The sequence below is a fragment of the Cibotium barometz genome, chromosome 60 (genome assembly GCF_041138505.1).
Source record: "Cibotium barometz isolate CiBa-2024 chromosome 60, ASM4113850v1, whole genome shotgun sequence".
Classification (NCBI taxonomy): Eukaryota; Viridiplantae; Streptophyta; class Polypodiopsida; order Cyatheales; family Cibotiaceae; genus Cibotium; species Cibotium barometz.
The window spans coordinates 15,242,762-15,264,999 of record NC_141105.1 but is presented as its reverse complement, the minus strand read 5'-3'; the positions used below and the strand labels follow the sequence as shown (position 1 = coordinate 15,264,999).

Here is a 22,238-nt window from a genome sequence, read left to right as displayed (position 1 = left end):
TACATATTTATTACTTCTTAAGTTTTTTTAGTCATTTATTTACATGTTTATATGTACTTTTTTATATTTTTACATGAGCGGCATGGTTGATTGTGTCACGTAGGGTCCCACACCTACCACAGTGAGAGGCTCACTCAGGAGTTGGTAGAGGGTGAGAGCGGAGATTGACCGCCTTAGAGCTGCATTACAGACGTCAGAGGTAGCTACTGTAGAGGCACGGCATCTGAGAGAGTTTGACATCCAGCAGGTAGGTTTCTCTTGCACGTAAAAGAGTTATAATTAAGGTCCTAAGTTATGAATTTCTTTAAGTAATACCTAATGAGAGAGACTAATCAATTATTTTTATGCTTTACTTTTTTGCGTAGGCTCGGACCGAGGTTGAGAGCTTTAGAGCTGAGGCGCAGTATCACCAGATTATGGAGCGGATTGCCCAGCAGATTATAGGGCAGAGCAGTTGATGCTGCATGTTCGAGAGTTCCGCAGATCCTCAGACGTGAGAGTGCCTTACTTGCCTTTATATCCCTCTCCTATAAATAGATCCTTAGCCCTTCGTAAAAAAATATGAGAAATATACTATGCCAATATTATGCTGAAATAATGATAGTTTTTACTATTCTCTAAAATTCTCTCCAAAATGAAGAAATTGGAGCTTTCCTCTTTCTTCAATCTCCATTGGTGGCTCCATCAACATACCAAACCAATTGATTGGTTGGGGGCCTCTACCGTGATCAAAGAATCAAGCAATTTGTAAGGTAAAGGGTTAATTTTGATCTTTTTCTATAATTTCTCAATGTTTCTCTCTTCTCAACCCCTCTCAAGCTTGAGAAGCTTAATTGGAATGGCTTTTTAATGCTATTGAAGTTAATTGACGAATGGTAGTAAGGAAATACATAAATTTCTATTTATGCTTAATTTTAATGGTTTTTATGTAATTTCTCTCTCTCACTCAAAGAATGGTCATTTCCATGACCTATTCTCAATCCAAATGAAGCTTCTCATGAAGCTTTTCCCTAATCCAAGAATAAATTCTATGTTGTTTAATTGGAGGCCAAATTAATGGCTTTTTTATGCTTTTAAGTTAATTATTTCATGAAAATTTATGATTCAATCCATAATGGGTTAATGATCCAATTAGGGATCGTTCTAATCATATCCATAATGTTAAAGTTCATTCTTTTAGAATAAATTGAGATTTATCAGTAATAGCAATGGAGCTATGGCGAAATTTCTGTAAAAATTACACATAAAACATTTTCATTCAAAGTATGAAAAGAGGACTTCCTACCATATTCTAGGAATTATCATCCTAGATAAAGTGATTGATTCTCATTGTAAGCATAGAAATATTGATTTTAAGGTTTATGCATAATTAATGAATTTTTAGATAAATTTATTTATCTATGAGAAATAATTAAATGTTAAAAGAGGAATTCCCATTACATTTAGAATTCCAATGGAAAATCCGGGCCTTCCCCATACCATCATAACCAAACATGCTCCGATGGGGACCAAACTTTGCAAACATGTGGGGGAGACCCACCCCCACTTGCTTGCAAAGTTTGGTCACAATCGGAGTATGTTTGGATTGGTAATTAGCGCCCAGTGAGAGGATTTTTCAAGTCTCTTGGTGCTTAAGAGGCCATGGAAAATCCGGGTGTTCCCCATACCATCGTACCAAAACATGCTCAGATGGGGACCAAACTTTGCAAACATGTGTGGGAGACCCACCTCCACATGCTTGCAAAGTTTGGTCACAACAATCAGAGCATGTTTGGATTGGTAATTAGCGCCCAGTGATTGCGGATTTTTCAAGTCTCTTGGTGCTTAGGAGGCCATGGAAAATCCGGGCCTTTCCCATACCATCATACCCAAACATGCTCCGATGGGGACCAAACTTTGCAAACATGTGGGGGGGACCCACCCCCACATGCTTGCAAAGTTTGGTCACAATCAGAGCATGTTTGGATTGGTAATTAGCGCTCAGTGCGGATTTTTCAAGTCTCTTGGTGCTTGAGAGGCCATGGAAAATTCGGGTGTTCCCCATACCATCGTACCCAAACATGCTCTGATGGGGACCAAACTTTGCAAACATGTTGGGGGGACCCACCCCCACATGCTTGCAAAGTTTGGTCACAATCAGAGCATGTTTGGATTGGTAATTAGTGCCCAGTGCGGATTTTTCAAGTCTCTTGGTGCTTAGGAGGCCATGGAAAATCCGGGCCTTCCCCATACCATCATACCCAAACATGCTCCGATGGGGACCAAACTTTGCAAACATGTGGGGAGGACCCACTTCCACATGCTTGCAAAGTTTGGTCACAGTGAGAGCATGTTTGGATTAGTAATTAGCGCCCAGTGCGGATTTTTCAAGTCTCTTGGTGCTTAAGAGGCCATGGAAAATCCGGGCCTTCCCTATACCATCATGACCAAACATGCTCCGATGGGGACCAAACTTTGCAAACATGTGGGGAGGACCCACCCCCACATGCTTGCAAAGTTTGGTCACAATCGGAGTATGTTTGGATTGGTAATTAGCGCCCAGTGCGGATTTTTCAAGTCTCTTGGTGCTTAAGAGGCCATGGAAAATCCAGGCATTCCCCATACCATCATACCCAAACATGCTCCGATGGGGACCAAACTTTGCAAACATGTGGGGGGGACCCACCCTCACATGCTTGCAAAGTTTGGTCACAATCAGAGCATGTTTGGATTGGTAATTAGCGCCCAGTGCAGATTTTTCAAGTCTCTTGGTGCTTAAGAGGCCATGGAAAATCCGGGCCTTCCCCATACCATCATAACCAAACATGCTCCAGTGGGGACCAAACTTTGCAAACATGTGGGGGGACCCAGTTTGGTCACAATCGGAGTATGTTTGGATTGGTAATTAGCGCCCAGTGCGGATTTTTCAAGTCTCTTGGTGCTTAAGAGGCCATGGAAAATCCGGGCCTTCCCCATACCATCATAACCAAACATGCTCCGATGGGGACCAAACTTTGCAAACATGTGGGGGGGACCCACCTCCACATGCTTGCAAAGTTTGGTCACAATCGGAGTATGTTTGGATTGGTAATTAGCGCCTAGTGCGGAGTTTTCATGTCTCTTGGTGCTGAAGAGACCATGGAAAATCCGGGCCTTCCCCATACCATCGTACCCAAACATGCTCCGATGGGGACCAAACTTTGCAAACATGTGGAGGGACATGGTGATGGTGATTTTCAACAAACGATATGATAGCCAAAGTGTTAAAAAATCACAAAACCATGAACATCAACTAAAATGCAATGATCCTCAATAATGAGAAAACTCATAATGATATAAACATCAACTAAGTACATCAGAATGTGAGCTAACACAGCCACTCTGGGTTAGCCACTAACTCAAAAGATTAAGGTATTTTGAAAATGAGCTACCCCAGCTATTCTGAGATTAGTCACTCCCAAAAAATCTAAGTACAATGTAAGTGAGCTAACCCAGCTAGTCTGAGTTTAGTCACTATCAAGATAGAGATCTAGTCAGCAGCACCCTCTCTAGCTCTCACCTGCTCTAGAATTCTCTCATGGTCATCCACTCGAAGCCAAAAACGAGGGTGAGAACTGTGTTTTTGGCTCTGTACTCGATCAAGAGTGAGCCTGGTAGCAACCACTAGATGAGAGAACTAAAATGCCTCTAACTCCCACTTCCACTGCTGGAACTCAAGACTCCCCCGATGAAGTCGAATCTGCTGGTAGAACCGGCCTGCCACAATCATGTTATGGGCATCATAAGAAAACCCATGATCATCCACTGTATCCTAGTCAAGGATGCACTTTGGCCTAGTGCAACTCATCAGATAGTAGTCTACCTCCTCGCTATTTCCCTCACTGGCAATAACAGCAAATACATCACCCTCCTATAGCAAATCTATCAGGTCATCATAACTGACCATGAACGCAGGACCTGTGTGCTTATCAGACAACACTGGATGTGAAGGATGCTCGGGGGAGAGGAATGTCTGTATCCATGCATCTGCCCATCCTCTCGAGGCATAATGTGACCAATCGCCATCCATACATGCTCCACAGAAGCATGCAAACCGTCGTGTGTAAATCATGGGAGCCGCCATGCACGTGCTCCTAATGGAATGTAAGCACAAGGTGCCAGGTACTGTGTCACAATCATGGGAGGCTCTACGGTCAATCATGCCACCATCCACATGCCAAAAAAATCTCCTGACAATCCGAGCATCACGTTTTTGGGATACGATGATGCTGCACTCCCACACAAATGTTAGGAGCACCACTCGACTACGTGGCCCGCATCTCTGAACCGCTGAGGTCGTCGCAGCTGATGACGCCTCAGGGCACGTTTCACACATGCGCCCACACCATCATGCTCTCCCTTCCTGTGACCAGTCTCAAAGAATGACCAAATCACTGGGATACTAGACTGCACATGCCACCTATAAATCCATAAAAGAGAGTCTTAGTTATTGTTTTCTTTAAGATGTTCTAGTGAATTTAGTTTAATTGAAAATATAAGAGAACCATAAGTACTACCAGTAGAGCCCATAGAATTGTCGTGATGACTTGAACTGTGCGCCACAACCATCCGACCAAACCCATCGTTGGCCATGTATGATCCCACAATCTCCTAAAAAATCGTCATGGAGACGAAAACAGTGTTGCACAAAATGTGCATCATGTGAACGATCATCACTGATATAGAAATGATACTCTCGAATAATGACACGGGTCTTAGGGGTACTCGCTATCCCATCTACATGAGCCTCTGCATGTCGATAGCTAATGTGGACCATACTAGCAACCTGGTGAGGTAAGCAATACAGACGTTTAGGACACAAAAAATCAAATAAGTAATGTAGCTCAAACACGAAACAAATATTATGAAATATAACCATTACTCGCTCTAAGAAGTAATACTCAGATTGTATCTCCTGAAAAGGTGTGAAGGTGTAGTTCTTTGCAAAATCAATCACAGAGACGACCACACCAATAGGAAACTCTGCCAGGCATGCTCGGAACTGACGATCTTGCCACTTGGCACAATGATTGTGCCATATATAGGGGTAGATCTGCTCCCTAAATGTGGCTGTGAAGTGACAACGTGGTGTATGTTTGTCCACGAGCTGCAAATTCCTAGATTGTTCACCACTCTGGAGGAGCTGGTGTGTCACATACTCATAACGTTGCCGTGCCACTATCTCTTGGTCACTTGCATCAAGATCTACCATCTGTAGATGTGCAAGTGAACCACATGATGTGCAATATAGAAGAACATTAGGGGAAATTTGGACCCAAATTGGGCCCCTGTAAGGATTGCTACACATTCTCTCTCTGCAAAAATGGGCTCATGGTGAATTTTTTACAAATCAACTCAGAAGTGAGCAAAGTTTGGACATTTAGAATCTACTCTTTGAGACCTTTCCAATGATATTTATCATGATGTGCAATTTTGCATATTCAATAAGTCTCTAAATTTGGTGATGATGTGGTATGTAACATGCCATGTCATCACCAAATTTGCGGACTTCTTGAATATGCAAAATTTCCCGTCATGCTATATATCATTGGAGGGTTTTCTAGTTGTCGTGGATCTCCTCGTGGGGTTGGTTACATCACTTGTGGCTTTAACCCTTACATGGCAATGTTACGTTATTGATAACCTCAAGCAACATACGGTAAAAGGACATGCTCTTACAAAGTCTTTTGATGCGTTTGGACTTGTAGACACTAGTGGATGGACACTGCCTATAGTAATGGTTAGGCATAACTTCATCTTGCAAGTAATTTAGACAAAAGGGTAAGCAACCTTTTCTTTAAATTTCTTTAATCTTATTTGTTATACAAAGATTATGAAGATAGGTCAACAATGGTAGTTGTGATATTTAGAAGTAATTGGCTAATCTTGTTAATTATTAATTGCATTGTTTGCACTAATACTAGTCTTGTAGAAAAAAAATATCAATTTTTGTAGCTTTATTAAGACTTTTGTAAAAAAATCTCGCTTTCTACTTATAAAGTGAACCATTGTACTAACACAAGAATAAATAAGGGAGATTTAAAAAAGGACTTTAAAACTTTACTTTTTATGGTCATAATTGAGGCTCTTTTCGTTGAATTTTTAGTTTTTCCATTAGAGCTTTCTCAAGAACTTTTAAGCAACACACAAACATAATGAAAAAATCATATATGTATATGTGATTCACTTTTATAAATATATTAATTGAATGAACGCTAAGAACTATTATGTTGAGAAATAGTTGAAGCCACTTTTATGGTTCTCTCTCTCTCTCTCTCTCTCTCTCTCTCTCTCTAGTACCAATGTAGTGTTCACACATCAAGATCCCAAGAAAGAGATTGTGAGTTCTTGTTTATTCCATGCACATTTTTAAAGAGCACCAATTTTCAATAGTGAAAAATCCTACCCAAATTTTCTTTATACCAATTGGACACACTAAGTTGAGTAGTTTTAACACCTTGTCAACATCATATGTAAAAGTTATCTCACATTTACATAAATCAAGCCTGTGCCATTTTTGTGGCTAAAGACAGTTTTGCTCAATTACAAGACCATAATGCATGTTGTGTCAATGATTTTTTTGGCTATATTTATCTATTGTATATAATTTGTCACTTCCAAAAAAAATAGTTATGATTTGTCTTGCTCATCTATGCTAGTGATGATTTGTCTTGCTCATCTATGTTAGTGATGATTTGTCTTACTCACCTATGTTGTGTATGCCAAATTTTTTATTGCATTATTCTCTTATGTATTGTAAGAGTGCACCTTTCTAGCATTATGATATGAATAGTTGCTGATTATAGCTAATTAATTACATTCATCTATTTTAGTATTTCTAGTTATCTCTTTAAAAAATACTTGGGATATTTTCTTTTTTATGTGATATTTTTTAAACCAATCTCTATTCTCATTCACATGAAAAGACCACTATTTACTTATTTTCCATTCTATTCTCTTTGTCATATTTAATATATTCTCTTTGTCATATTTAATTATTAACATTTTGAGGAAGAATACTAGTTCCATATCTCAAATTTAGGCAACAAAAAGTTTTGTGAATCTACTTGCTCACCTGTGCTCACTTTTTGGCACCCCCAAACATCAACGATAATTTTTTGTGAATCTACTTGGTTACCTGTGCTCACTTTTTGGCACCCCCCCAACGAGATTTTTTTGTGACTCTGCTTGCTCTCATGTAAAGCCCAAGCACTCCATATTCTTTCTTTAGGTATATTGAGTGGTTACATACATGGGGATGTAGTTGTTCCTTTCATCATCCATAAAATACATGACATTATTATCTTGTTCTCTCTCTTTAAATTTGTCTCAGTCAATCTCCTTTGTAATGCTACTAGTGCTGCATTGGTGTGGAAAGAATGGTGCAGTGATATGTGTGCCCTAGGTGATTTGTATAAATTCTTCTTCTACCATGATGTGACCATTAAAAAACAAAGTATTCCATCTTGCTACATTCTATTGGTGAGGAAAGAATGGCGATGGTATGTGTGCCCTAGGTGACTTTGTATAAGTTCCTCTTCTACCATGATGAGACCATTAAAAATCAAAGTAATCCCATCTAGCTTATGGCATAAATTTATATTTTTCCTTTAAAAGAAAAAATGACACTAAAGTTTGATTAAGTAATTAATTACGAAGGTTACATTTTTTAATTGTATGGACAACTCTCAAGAAAATACAACTTTTTATTTTGTATAAATTTGATGAATGATACTTGGCACTAGCATGGGATAAATCAAGATTTTGTTCCAACAATTTACTCAAAGTTTGGATTTTCAAATTGACATAGAGTTATAAATAAGCACTATAGATGTGATTCAAGAAATGAAACTATTCTTGAATCTAGGGGAATAAATTTTTATAATGCATATACACATAGGCATGCAATAAATGGTTTTGGTTTGGACAAGAAATGAACATCGAATCACAAGTTAGGTATAGAAGCTTTTGCTTTGTGGTTAAAAGTTAGGTATAAAACTAACTAACACTAATAAAAAATTAGGTATAGAAACTAACACGCACTAATAAAATGTTAGGTATAGAAACTAACACACTAGTCAAAAGTTAGGTATGGAAACTTATGCTTGGTTAATAAAGGTATTTTTCCATGCATGAGAGAGGATAAGAATCTCATGAATGATAAAAATGAAAAGGATTTAGTAGGGAACCATGCATAAAAATGACACTGTATACTTGAACAGACTTATCCTCCTTGTCTTATTTACATAAAGAGAAGATTTTTAAAATTGTAAGCCATACAAAAGTTAAATAACATTCAACTTGACAAGCAATTAAGCAACACAAATAGACAAAGGAAATGGAAATTACAAAACATTATACGAATGAATCTTGATTTTAAGACCTTATCTAATTCAATAGAGCCAAATTTATGGAATACATAATATACATGTGTTCTAAAATATATTTTCTAGACCCATTATAGTAGATGTCTAGATTTTATAAAAATTTTGGTCCATATTTAAAGAGCACTTCTCATGACTTTAAATATGTTTATTTTAAAGCATACATGGGAAATTATCATATCATCCTAGTGTTCGTTGTGGAGGATCTATCATCAAGAAGTTTATAAGGATTAAGTAGACAACTTGAGTGAAAGTGAGCTCCAGCAGCGATACATCAATTTTTTGTCTGGTGTGTGTTTCTTCTCAAACTTGAATCAACAACGTTGATTTCTCATTAACTGTTGTGATGTAAACAAGCAACCTTGTTATTTTTACATGACACATCTACTGATGGGTTTTTAAAATATGCTAACTTATTCAACCTTCATAATAATCATGGTAAACTTATCCTACACTTGTAAAAACTTTTTTAAAAAGTACCTAATTAACAATCTTTAAAAGGAAAATATAAGCCTTCACAAAATATTTCTTGCTTGAGTGATTATTATCACATTTGAATTAGAGTGCATACACGCTCTAGGTTTGCTTAAAACATGAAATACTTTTTGGTGAGTGGTTTTGATCGCATTTGAAATTAGAGTGCATAGTATACATGCTCTAGGTATGCTTAAATACACCACTTCTATTTTGGTTGAAGTTTTTGATTAACAAAGAGAGAATTTAGTAGTGGAGCTAGATGAGGCATGCATACCTAGTTTACCAAAAATAGTTTTGCATCAATAAGAATTTACCATGTACTATGTTTAAGGAGATGAAAATAACAATAAAGCAGTATCAAATATGAGAGTGATACACTCTCAAGATTCCTTTGAGAATGGTGGGAGACAAGAATTTAAAAATTTCATATTTTTTAATTGTTTAAAGCTTTACTATAAAGGTGTAAGAGTGAATCATGAGTAAGTGAGTGAGTAGGTGATTGAGTGTGCATGTGCATCTGTGCACAATATGACATTGCGAGTGTTGTGCACATGTGCACTTGAATGTGCATGTGTGTTTGTGGATGCATGTGTGTATGTGCGTGCCTTATGCATATGTGTGCACTAGCGAGCACACATGTGGATGGACTCATGTGTACATGCCTAGGTGAGTGTGCATGTATACCTAGGTGTGTGTGTGTGTGTATGCATACCTAGGTGTGTGTGCTTGTGCATCCATGCATATGAGTGTGTGTGCTTGTGCATCCATGCATATGAGTGTGTATGTGTATGTGTGTCTATGAGTGTGTGTGCTTGTGCATCCATGCATATGAGTGTGTATGTGTATGTGTGTCTATGAGTGTGCACGTGAATGCATGCAAGAATGTGCATCCGTGAGCATGCTTATGTGTGCATGCATGCATCCACGTGTGTCTATGAGGGGTGTGTGAGTGATTGTGGGTGATGAGTGTGTGTGTGTGTGCATGCAATGTACACGTGCAAATGTGCATGTGTACATATAATTTTTTTTTTTGGTGGAGAAGAGGGGAATAATCGTGGGTGGGGTAGAAGCTGAGGGGGGGAGGTTTTAGAATATGCGTTGAATCTAAAAAAGTAGATTTGCTTAAAGGTTTGATGTTTGGGATTTAATGCGTAAATTTTTGTATATTGCAAGATCGATGAATTTTTCTTTTAAAAATTCGGAAAGCAAAGTATTGTCACAAAAGGCTAACCCCTTTTAGTATTGCATTAAACTACTTTAAGAGGAAAAAAGCACTTGAAAATAGGTGCTTTTTGGTGTATCCTTTTCCATACGAGCCACATTTCTTGTCAGATGGCACACAAACACAACAGAGTGGATGTATGGGAGTTCCATTAAAAAATACAATGGAGTAGGAGATAACTATTAATTGAAAAAAAAGAGATAAGCCATAGACAAGGTGGGTAATACCTAACCTGACACACCGTACACTTTGTGAAAGTTTTCATTTGTGGTGATTGTCAATATAATAATATCAACGAATCTAGTGCCACAATTTCACTATTATTAAAGCATAATGAGACTTAGCTCTGTGTGTGTGTGTGTGTGTGTGTGTCTCATACAATGTAGTGCTACAATTTCACTATTACTAAAGAACAATGAGACTTAGCTCTCTCTCTCTCTCTCTCTCTCCCCCCCCCCCTCTCTCTCTCTCTCTCTTATATACAATCTAGAGCTACAATTTCACTATTTCTAAAGCACAATGAGACTTAGCTCTCTCTCTCTCTCTCTCTCTCTCTCTCTCTCTTTTATATACAATCTAGAGGTACAATTTCACTATTTCTAAAGCACAATGAGACTGAGGTACAATTTCACTATTTCTAAAGCACAATGAGACTTAGGTCTCTCTCTCTCTCTCTCTCTCTCTCTCTCTCTCTCTTACATATACACACACACGCACATATATATAATATCCATGTGCAATCCCACAATGCAAAGCTTTGAGATGATTTAAGTGCTCATATTGCTACCCTCTTGTTGTTGAGAGAACACTAAGGTATCTTGCCTTACCATCACAACCATGGAGCTTCTTGCCCTTATAGTGGGTATAATGGGTGAGGCTTCCTCGTATTTAAAATATTATTCAAGCACCATTATGCAGGTGATTTATTTTACGTAAATGATTACTCTTCTAGGAAAAAAGTAATTGCGGTTAAGTAATTACGTTTAATTAAATGTTTTTTTTTTTGGCTCATTTCATGCATTTGGATTGTACTCTTTGATCCAGGAAATGTATCCTCTTGTGTGGTGTTTGCTGCACCTGCGTAAGCAACCCCTAATCTTACTTCCAAATTGACAGAATCTTAATTAAGCCATAATTATGTCTCTGGGTCAGTTATAATGATTGAAGGGAGAGAATAGTGACAGAATCTTAATTAAGCATTTAACTGACGTCTCTAGGGTTAGTTATAATGATTAAAGGGAGAGAATATTAATTAAGCATTTAAATGACGTCTCCAGGGTTGGTTATAATGATTGAAGGGCCTAGGTTAAACACTAGTGTTAGAACTGTATTAGTATTAATGCCAGGCGCTAAGCAGCAGGATTGATGGTTAAAGTATTAATTATGATTGCAGGGTTACGTTTTTCCGCATAATTAGGAAGAGGGATACAGAGAGTTTCTCTCCAGTCCCGTACGTGGCGATTTTGATAAGCCAGATGCTGTGGGTTTATTATGGCGCTCTTAATCCCAAGGGATTATTGATCATAACCATAAGTGCGGTGGGAGTCCTCGTTGAAGTAATCTACCTTACCATCTTCATGGTTCTGGCCTCCACTCCACACAGGGCAAGTGCTGCGCCCATCTTGATTAGTGCTTATGGAGAGGATTTTCGATTTGATTAGTTGCTTGCCCTGCTATTAATCTTAATTCTGTAGAAGCTTAATTTTTATTCCATCTATGCTAAAAAAAAAAGATTGTTTGCACATCTTCCACCACCACCTTTTACAAAGACTTTAGGATACTTAAGAGAGCGCTAAACTCTTCGTGGGCATCTCTTTCTCTCTCTCTCACTCTCTCTCTCTCTCTCACTCTCACTCACACACAGTGACTCTCTCACACACACACACTCTCTCTCTCTCTCTCTCACACACACACACACACACACACACACTCTCTCACACGCACGCATACACATGCGCGCGTGCGCACACACACACACATACTCTCTCTCTCTCACTCCACACACACACACACACACACACACAAGACAAGACAAGAGCTCTCATAGCACAAAGGGGGATTGTGTCTCTCTCTCTCTCTCTCTCTCACACACACACACACACTCTCTCTCTAGGGATTTCACTGACGTAAACGAGAACATGTGAACATGTTAATAACATATGTTAATAACACAAAAAATCTTGTGATCACATGTTATATTCACAAAGCTTTCACAAGGGCCTAAAAAAATTATCTTTGTCGGGCATAAAAAATCTTCTTAGGTGGCCACTGACTTGCTATTATGTGAAGATGGTAACATGAGAACATGTGAATAGCTTATTCCCATGTGTAGCCAAGCTTTTAAGGGGTTCCCAAATGGCAAGTGACCTGTTATTTTGTGAACGGTAACATGAGAACATGTGAATAACTTGTTCACATGTGTTATTATCACAAAAAATCTTGTGATCACGTGAATATTAAATCCCTGTCTCTCTCTCTCTCTCACTCACTCACACACATATTCTCTCTCTCTCTCTCTCTCTCTCACACACACACACACACACACACACACACACATACACACACACACACACACACACTCTTTCTCTCTCTTACACACACACACATTCTCTCTCTCTCTCTCACACACACACACTCTCTTTCTCTCTCTTACACACACACACACACACACACACCCTCTCTCTCTCTCTCTCACACACACACACACACACACACACACACTCTCTCTCTCTCTCTCTCTCATACACACACACACTCTCTCTCTCTCTCTCTCTCTCTCTCACACACACACACACACACATTACTTAAGTCTTCTTCAACTCTAATCTACTTACTGTTTTCTTTAAATTTAAACTAGGGTCCAATCACATGATGCTAGCACATTATTTAGCTGCTCGTTGGAATTTATGATATATTTAAGTGATCTTTCGCTTATCAAACTATTTGTAATACTAACCCATTTCTTTCCTTGTGGGCAGCTCTCTACTTTAAAGCTAATCTCATTGTCAATGTTGACATTTGGGGCGCTATTCTTGGGCACTTTCTTGGGTTCAAGAGGAGAGAAGCGCTTGAATGTAGTGGGGTTTTTGTGTGCCATCAACTCCATTTGCATGTATGCTGCCCCCCTTAGCATTATGGTAATCCAAGCACTTCTCCATTCACATAAAGGACTACTATACTTTTTCTTTCCACTATCTTTTGTAGCATCTTATTTGCAAAATCAACTCCATTTGCATGTATGGTGTCCCCCTTGGCATAATGGTAATCCAAGCACTTCTCCATTCACATAAAGGACAACTATACTTTTTCTTTCCACTATCTTTTGCAAAAGAAACTTTCCTACATAGCGTAACTCCTACTACACTCTTTGCAGAAAAAAGTCATCGTGACAAAAAGTGTGGAGTACATGCCTTTCTTCTTAACCCTTTCTCTCTTCATAAATGGAGGGACATGGACTACATATGCCATCCTTATGAGAGACCTCTTCATAGCAGTAAGCATCTCTATTAATTTTTATTCATTACTAAATTAAACATTTGAATGAAACTTGGTTCAATTCAAATACCTTGTCTAAAAACTAGTAAGCTACGAGTAGTTTTAATCCAAATTTTCAAATGGTATGAAGCACCCTTATTGATGTCTTATTACATTACCAAATTCATGCACTCGAATCATAATTTACTTCCATTTCATCACACCTAGAATCTCACTTGAAAAACTACATTTACCTCTGTTATATCATATCTTATTGACTCAATTCCAGGTGCCAAATGGAGTTGGATTTCTTTTTGGCACAGCCCAGTTGTTACTTTATTTCATTTACTATAAACGCAAGCCACATCAATTCCAAGAGACTGGGAAACCTCTAAACATTATGAAGCCAGATGCTGATCAAGTTGCTTCAAGGTTAAAAGGTGAAGAGTATTGCAAGCATCTTCAAGAGGAGCTTGTTTGAGCAAGGAGTGCCACCATGTGCTTTTATGATCACACAAAAGCATCTCAAGTGCTATGGATGAATTTACTCATCCTAGATCTACACTAACTTTTCATCCTTAGAGTCATTTTCGTCAAAGTATTTTTACTTGGTCAAACAATTGTAAAAACTTTGAAGATTTGAAACGTACACTCATAAAAAAACAAAAACAAGATGAGAAACCTTATAAATTATGTAAATCTTGTAAAATCCCCTGCTTGGTTTAAAATCTCTTGCTTGGTTTGAGGAATTTGGAAATCCATCACTCTGATGTTTGCACACATCTTTATCTCTATCTCTCTTTCTAATTTTTGTTTGTATATGCATACATACATGTGCGTGTGTACGTGTGGTGCATGTTCATGCATTCATACTTATTTGCATGCATAAATAAGAAACTAAGAAAATGCAATATCAAGTATAAATCTCCTTGGAAATTTGAAACTAAATTTTTTATTTTATTACACCTGAGAGGTTAAAGCAAATGAAGAAATGACCTTGATTTATGAAACATCAATTATGTGATTGAATTTGAGCTTTTCTCCTTACATATGCTACAATTTTGTCTTCATGCAGCATCGATATCTCCATTCTTGAAGTTTCTATATTTCTCCAAAAAAGAATATACATATTACATTCATTTGCGAATGTCTTTAATATTAGTTTATTGTCTCATTATGTGTTTTCTTTATCATTTACATTACTATAGAAAATGCTACATAAAATTTTCTTCCACTACACTGATAAAAAGTTTCAAACTAAAATGTGGTGGGACGAAAAGGTATCTTGATATGAAAAAGTGTAGCTCCATTTTAGTGCATTCTCCTTGAAAAAACTAGCAAGCATTTTGGATCACAATGTAATGGACTAAAGGTGATTGGATATACCCTTTTATTAAACAAAGTTATATAAGCAAGGTGAGATTCCTTCTACCTCACTCTATAAGAATTTGTGCCTTCTTTATTGGTGTGTAATAAAAATTTCTAGCATTAGATCTAGTGGAAGTGCTCAAAGATAACATCAAAAAGTCCATATGCTCATATTTCAACATTGAGATTGATAGTTCAGTGATTTCTAGTGACATGAATATACTTTGAGTTTCTCGTTATCTTTCCAGCATTACAAGTCTCTTTCAAAGTTCAAAGCACACTAAAATCATTGGCAAATGACACTCGTATATTATTGGTATAGTATTGAAAAAAACCTTTCTCAAGTTAGCTATGTTACTCACATATAGTGTATTAACCAATTTAAATTACATAATAACAAGTAATCCTATGCAAAATTTAAAGGTGTCACTAGTCAATATGTACATTGACCAAGTTTCTTTTCTTTTATAAAGAAGAAGTTATTATATTATATTATATAGTACACCATCTCCTTGTTTTCTTTTTCCTTATTTAAACAAGTCATGTATAACTTTTTGTAGCTAATATCTTGTTAATATAGCATACAAAGTTTTTTCACTACCAAAAAGTAAACAATAACTTACAATTTTATAAAGAGCCATGAAAAGATATCATGAAGCATGCAAATCATTCTACCCTTCTTTTTCAAACTTCCATTTATAAATACAAAAAAGATAAGAGAGATATACAAAGGCAAATACTTACAAAATTTAAGAATAAGTTGGGAATGCTTTTTTGCACTTACATAAGAGATGTAAATAAAGGTCATTAATTAACTAAAATTAGTAAGTAAATTAAGATAAATTTGAAAAAAGTATATTAAGGGGTCGTCTATGAAGCATATGACGTAATTAAAGGGCCATTCATGAAGATATAAAGTATAGAAGTAAATTGAGATACCTTTTAAAAAAGTATATAAAGGGGCCATCTGTGAAGCATATGAATTAAAGGGTCCATCTATGAAGTATATAAGTAAATTAAGATGCCTTTTAAGAAAGTATTTCAAGGGTCCATCTGTGAAGCATATGAAGTACTAAAGTTATCAACAAGAAGATAAAAAAATATAATCATCCTTTGTGCTCAATATCTTAATGCAAAAAGATGCAAGCTTATAACCTTTCTAAGAGATATTCCTTTGTATCCTTTCACTAATATTCATCACAAAGTTTTTTTAAATTTTTTTTAATTGATTAGAGAGGATCACTCCATTTGGATGGCATTACATTATGAGCTTATATTTATTTATTTAGAGAGTCCCAAGAAGGTGACACACAAATATGGTACTTGTCTTAGGTGTGTTATAGGATGTACCAAAACATTGCAATCCACTTAAATTTGTTAATTAATGTCTGTAAAGTTTTGATTAATTCTTTGATTATACAAATCTAAATTTTGTTAAAGTTTTGATTATTAATACTTTGATTACTTTTGTTAATCAATGTTTATAAAATTTTTGATTGATTACACAAATCTAAATTTTTGTGAAAGTTTTCTTTAATGTGTGAAAAATGGTTGTGAATTCTTTCCACTTACCTTAGGATTTCAATGTCCAACAATGGTTGTGCATTATTTCCACTTACCTTAGGATTTTGATATGGAACAATGGTTGTGCATTCTTTCCACTTACCTTAGCATTTCAATATGGAACAATGGTTGTGCATTCTTTCTACTTGCCTTAGCATTTTAATATGGAATAATGGTTGTGCATTCTTTCTACTTACCTTAGCATTTCAATATGGAACAATGGTTGTGCATTCTTTCTACTTGCCTTAGGATTTCAATATGTAAGAGTTTAAACGTGGATTGAATATATAGGGTTTTCATCCCAATTAAGTTTCACTCAATATGGAACAATGGTTGTGCATTCTTTCTACTTACCTTAGCATTTCAATATGGAACAATGGTTGTGCATTCTTTCTACTTGCCTTAGGATTTCAATATGTAAGAGTTTAAACGTGGATTGCATATATAGGGTTTTCATCCCAATTAAGTTTCACTCAATAAGTTCAATCAAGTTATATTTATCATTTAATAACTTGTTAAAGGAAAATTACCATTACATTTTATGTCAAAAATAATAGCCAGTACATAAAATTATAAAAAATAATAGCAGTATATAATTACGATTACATTTTATGTCAAAAAATAATAGTGAGTATATAATTATGATTACATTTTATGTCAAAAATAATAGCCAGTATATAAAATTGTCATGTTTTACAAGGACAAGGTACTTAGCAGTTTTAAAACATGATCTCTAAACAAAAATATGGGCATATGAGCTATATGATATAGTGTATATGCCCTTGATTGTGCATTCATATAATATGATATAGTTTTAAAATTAGAATGCCATTATGCTAGATTAAAATAACTCCATTGTTTAAATAGTAACAATAGTGTTATTTGTAGATTCAAATAATGCCATTGTTTGAATAGTAACAATACTGTTATATGTAGATTCAAATAATGCCGTTGTTTGAATAGTAAATATTGCTATATGTTAGAGATTGATGGTTTGTGTTTCTTTATGTATAATTTGCAATCATTTGAAGGAGTTAAATCTACTTTTGTAAAATTGTAAAATTTTTAAAGTGGATTTTACATACTTTCATAAAATTTATTAAATATTTAAATCTTTTTTAAAAAATTTCATTCTAGTGATGATTCTCATTATGCATTTTTTCACAAAAATATATTGACTTTGGATTTTACTTGGAAAAAAACTTACATATTATTTTAAGCATTCTATACATACAATATAAACATTCTTTTATATGTATTTGTTATGTAAAAATTGTTTTATATGTATTTGGTATGTAAAAAATTGTTTTATATGTATTTGGTATATAAAATTTCTTTCGTATGTATATAAACCATTGACATATGTACCTTCCATTGGCTTAATCTTTTTTGAACACAATTCTCATCATTAGCAAAACTATAACATCTTTTTGTACTTTGAAAATAGAATTGTGTGTATGCATGCTAACAAAGCACACTTGAGTAGTTCGTAACTATTCAAGTTAATTTTCTCTCTTATCTATTGAATATTTACAAATTAACCTTGAGCCATTTTCTTGGCTGAAGCCACTTTTGTGGCTTAATTACAAGGCTAGTGAATGGCATAAATGTGTTCACATATCACATATCAAATAAGCATTATCATCCAAAACTTATTTGAAGATAAGGATATTAATGATCACTCCTAGATCATGCCATTTAAATTAGACAAGTAAACTGTATTCTCATGAATCAAAGTTTTAAATTATTGTCATAAGGATTATAAAAAACACAACTATCTCATCTAAAGTACAATTTTTGTTGTTGTTTTTACAATCACAAAATTAAATCAATATCTAAGAGATGTATCTGAGAGGTGAAAATCTAGTACAAACTCAAACTAAGGAAAAAAGTTTGACTTGCCCCACAAGTTAGAGTGTAAAGAACATGGCTTGATGTACAAACTTCAATTGAGGGAAAAAGTCAGATTTTCCACAAGTTAAAGTGTAAAGACCGTGGCTTGATAATGTGTAACGTTGAGTATTCCATTTTTTCAAACTTAAATAAATGTGAGAGGCAAAAATCTAGTACAAACTTAAACTGAGGAAAAAGATCAGACGTGCCACAAGTTAAAGTGTAAAGACCATGGCTTGATGTACAAACTTCAACTTAGGAAAAAAGTAAGATTTGTCACAAGTTAAAGTGTAAATACCATGGCTTGATGTACTATTTACATCGTTTTGTGAATGTGTAACCTTGAGTGTAAAGATCATGGCTTGATGTGCTATTTACCTCGTTTTGTGAATGTGTAACCTTGAGTATTCCATTTTTTTCATGTAAAATGTTGCTACAAATTGAAACTCCTTGGTCCTAGTTCACAATTATAATTATGAAAAATTCTATTTTTTATTTGGTGAGACAACTTTGACCTTACATTACCATTTCAAAAGATGATAAATCTAGCCTATGTTACTAGTTTTAGCCCTTGATCTCATTGCCCCTCTCAAATCTTCAGTACAATTATGTAAAAGCCTTGATTTATTAAATTTTTCACTTGGTGTAAGAGCATAAATACTTCACTATTTCCCCAAGACACATCACCCCTTTTAATGACCATCCCTTTTGGAAGGGGGGATGGAATCTATAATCAAGGATGGGGGAAATGAATCCATCAACATAGGGTGAGGTTGAGGGCGAGGCTCACAGGGAGAGGACGGAGATAAGAGGTGGAGAGGGTTCCTTCTCATAAATGTATGGGTGTAGTGGAGGGTGAAGGTGATGAGGGCATATGTTGAGGGTGGAAAGGCAGTAGTGATGGTGGGCTATGCGACTAATGGCAAGGGTATAGGGGTATAAGCATGGTAAGGTGGACTAAAAATCACTATCCGGGATATTACTATTTGGTTGGTTGAATAGCACTTATTGTTTGGCAGTTTGGATTTGAATTTTAACTCCAATACTCTTCCACTATGTAACTTATGTTTACGTGTCCCCCCACCCACACACACACTCTCTCTCTCTCTCTCTCCATTCTCATGTGGTGGCACCACATGTCGGTCTAGCTCTCTCTCTCTCTCTCTCTCTCTCTCTCTCTCTCTCTCTCTCTCTCTCTCTCTCTCTCTCGACTCTAGTACAATTGAGCATACCCCATAGCTATTGTTGCTCCTTCAAGAAGGTATGTGTAGTAGGGCCTCTCTCTCTGTCTCTATCTACTTGTCAATATATATAAGGTCTATGAACTGTGTTCCCTTGGCTCTCTACCATAGATTTGTAGACAATTATTCCCTCTATCACCAAGCATGCAGCAACAATAGACAATCGCTCTCTCTCTCTCTCTCTCTCTCTCTCTCTCTCTCTCTCTCTCTCTCTCTCTCTCTCTCTCTCCTCTAGTACAATTGAGCCTACCCCATAGCTATTGTTGCTCCTTCAACAAGAAGTTATGTGTAGGGCCTCTCTCTCTATCTCTATCTACTTGTCAATATATATAAGGTCTATGAACTGTGTTCCCTTGACTCTTTACCATAGATTTATAGATAATTATTCCCTCTATCACCAGGCATGCAGCAACAATAGACAATCGCTCTCTCTCTCTCTCTCTCTCTCTCTCTCTCTCTCTCTCTCTCTCTCTCTCTCTCTCTCTCCATTCTCAGGTGTGGTGGCACCACCTGTCGGTCTAGCTCTCTCTCTCTCTCTCTCTCTCTCTCTCTCTCTCTCTCTAGTACAATGAGCCTACCCCATAGCTATTGTTGCTCCTTCAAGAAGGTATGTGTAGGGCCTCTCTCTCTGTCTCTATCTACTTGTCAATATATATAAGGTCTATGAACTATGATCCCTTGACTCTCTACCATAGATTTGTAGACAATTATTCCCTCTATCTCACCAGGCATGCAACAACAATAGACAATCTCTCTCTCTCTCTCTCTCTCTCTCTCTCTCTCTCTCTCTCTCTCTCTCTATCTATCTTTGTATATGTGTGCTTGTGTGTGTGAGTGTGTTGTTAAGGTCAACAATGGAATAGTTTGCTTCTCCCTCTCTCTATAAGTGTGTGTGTGTGTGTGTGTGTGTGTTATTTTTTCAATGTGCAAGAAACCATTACTACTTATTACAAGTTATAATATGAAGTGTTTGTTCACTACTTATTATAGTTTCTAAATAGCGCTTACTCTAAACATTGAGTTATTTTCTCAACTTGTCTTGGCTAGGGTTTGGGACATGTTTGGATGGTTGAAAATTGTAGCCTATAGAGTGGGCATCAAAGCCCTTGAATCCTTTTGTTAAGGGTTCTTATTAATGCTGGTATTGTTAATTCATAGTTTTTAACATTGGATATATAGCATGGTATATGTGTATAAGCCTTGTAGCTTGCATTCATGTATTTTATGATGAATGTGCTATAGCATGGTATACGTGTATAAGCCTTGTAGCATGCATTCATGTATTTTATGATGAATGTGCTACTTCCATTACATTGGAAGAATGCATTCTGTATAAAGGGTATTTGGATTGGATAAATTCTTTGAATTTCTAACAGCCATCTGTTGAAGCCTTGGAATTTTATCTTCCATGCTGTTTTTATTTACAAGTCTATGTGGAACATGGAGATGACACTTGCATTTGAAAATGCATATGAAGTGACATCAATGCAGTTGGAACAAGAAGACACATTTAGTCCTCCCGTACTGGGAGCTACACAACATAGTTCATGCACAAGTTGTTCTCAATGGTCATCGTTAAGGAAGTCTATGAGGATTTGAGAAAAAGGGAGCAATGCCAAAAAGTAAGGCTTTGAGGAAAAGAGAGAAACATCAAAAAGTAAGGATTTGTTAGTCATTATGCTTGAGGAGGATGTTGTAGTTGCTTAGCAGAGAAGACATAAGATTTGCAATGACATGGCACGCTTTTTTGATCAACAGACAAGGGGAATTGACTCTACCACAAGAAAGAAAATCTTTCAGTAACTCCTTCTTCATCCCTCTTTCAAAGATGTGCAAGAATAAAGACAAGAGCTTAATGTAATAGCAACAATTATGTCCAATATGCATAATGCCTTAACCCTAGTGAAGCAGCCAAGATCTTCCAATGAACTCTTCTTGAAAGGATCTACCATGATGATGTTAGTAAACTCAAATGGATCAGATGAATCCCATGATTTGAACATTGTAAAGGCCTTAAAGTCTTTGGGGATCAATAGGACGAATTTCTACTCAATCAAAATTTTCCTATCCATTGAAGAGGATGGATTGTTGTCGCTTTGTCAACATGCTCAAGAAAAAACCACACAAGCATCCTTACACAAGAGGTGAAGGACATTGTGTTTCCTATGATACTTAAGGAAACTTGGTAATGCTCTTTAGTTTATACTTTTTACCAAACTTTATATTTCATTTTAGCACTGTACACTATGCTTTTATGTTGTACATACACTATTTTCAAGGCATTTTGGTTATTTACCAACTCCTTTGACTACTTTTTAGTAGTCTCCTACTAGAGTTCTTTTAAGAAATTTTAGATTGCTTTTCCTACTCGTAACTAGCCTCTATAGTAGTTTCACAACAAGTCCATAGGACTGCTTTGACTACCTTTTTTAAGCACTCTATATATTGCTTTTTAGTAGTCACAGGCTTTCTTTTGAGTAGTCATAGGATTGCTTTTGAGTAGTCACATGATTGCTTTTGAGTAGTCATAGGACTACTTTTAAGTAGTCATAAGATTGCTTTTTCATAGTCACATGATTACTTTTTAGTGTAGACACA

At 36.3% G+C, this 22,238-nt stretch overlaps 1 protein-coding gene across 1 annotated transcript; it reads left to right on the top strand.

Annotated features, from left to right (window-relative positions):
- Window positions 1-10,826: 10,826 nt before the first annotated feature.
- Window positions 10,827-14,349, top strand: LOC147605031 (bidirectional sugar transporter SWEET5-like). The gene is made up of 6 exons (XM_086794094.1): window positions 10,827-10,972; window positions 11,146-11,182; window positions 11,495-11,705; window positions 13,080-13,238; window positions 13,475-13,594; window positions 13,865-14,349. Exons 1-6 carry the CDS (start codon window positions 10,939-10,941, stop codon window positions 14,054-14,056), a joined length of 753 nt encoding a protein of 250 aa, XP_086650220.1. The 5' UTR covers window positions 10,827-10,938; the 3' UTR covers window positions 14,057-14,349.
- The last annotated feature ends 7,889 nt before the right edge of the window (window positions 14,350-22,238 follow it).

Excerpts from the sequence above, each read along its gene's own strand:
- LOC147605031 (XM_086794094.1), top strand. The coding sequence starts at position 10,939 with ATGGAGCTTCTTGCCCTTATAGTGGGTATAATGG. Across the intron at positions 10,973-11,145 it reads CCTTATAGTGGGTATAATGG|GAAATGTATCCTCTTGTGTG; the intron begins GTGAGGCTTCCT and ends TCTTTGATCCAG. Across the intron at positions 13,595-13,864 it reads TGAGAGACCTCTTCATAGCA|GTGCCAAATGGAGTTGGATT; the intron begins GTAAGCATCTCT and ends ACTCAATTCCAG.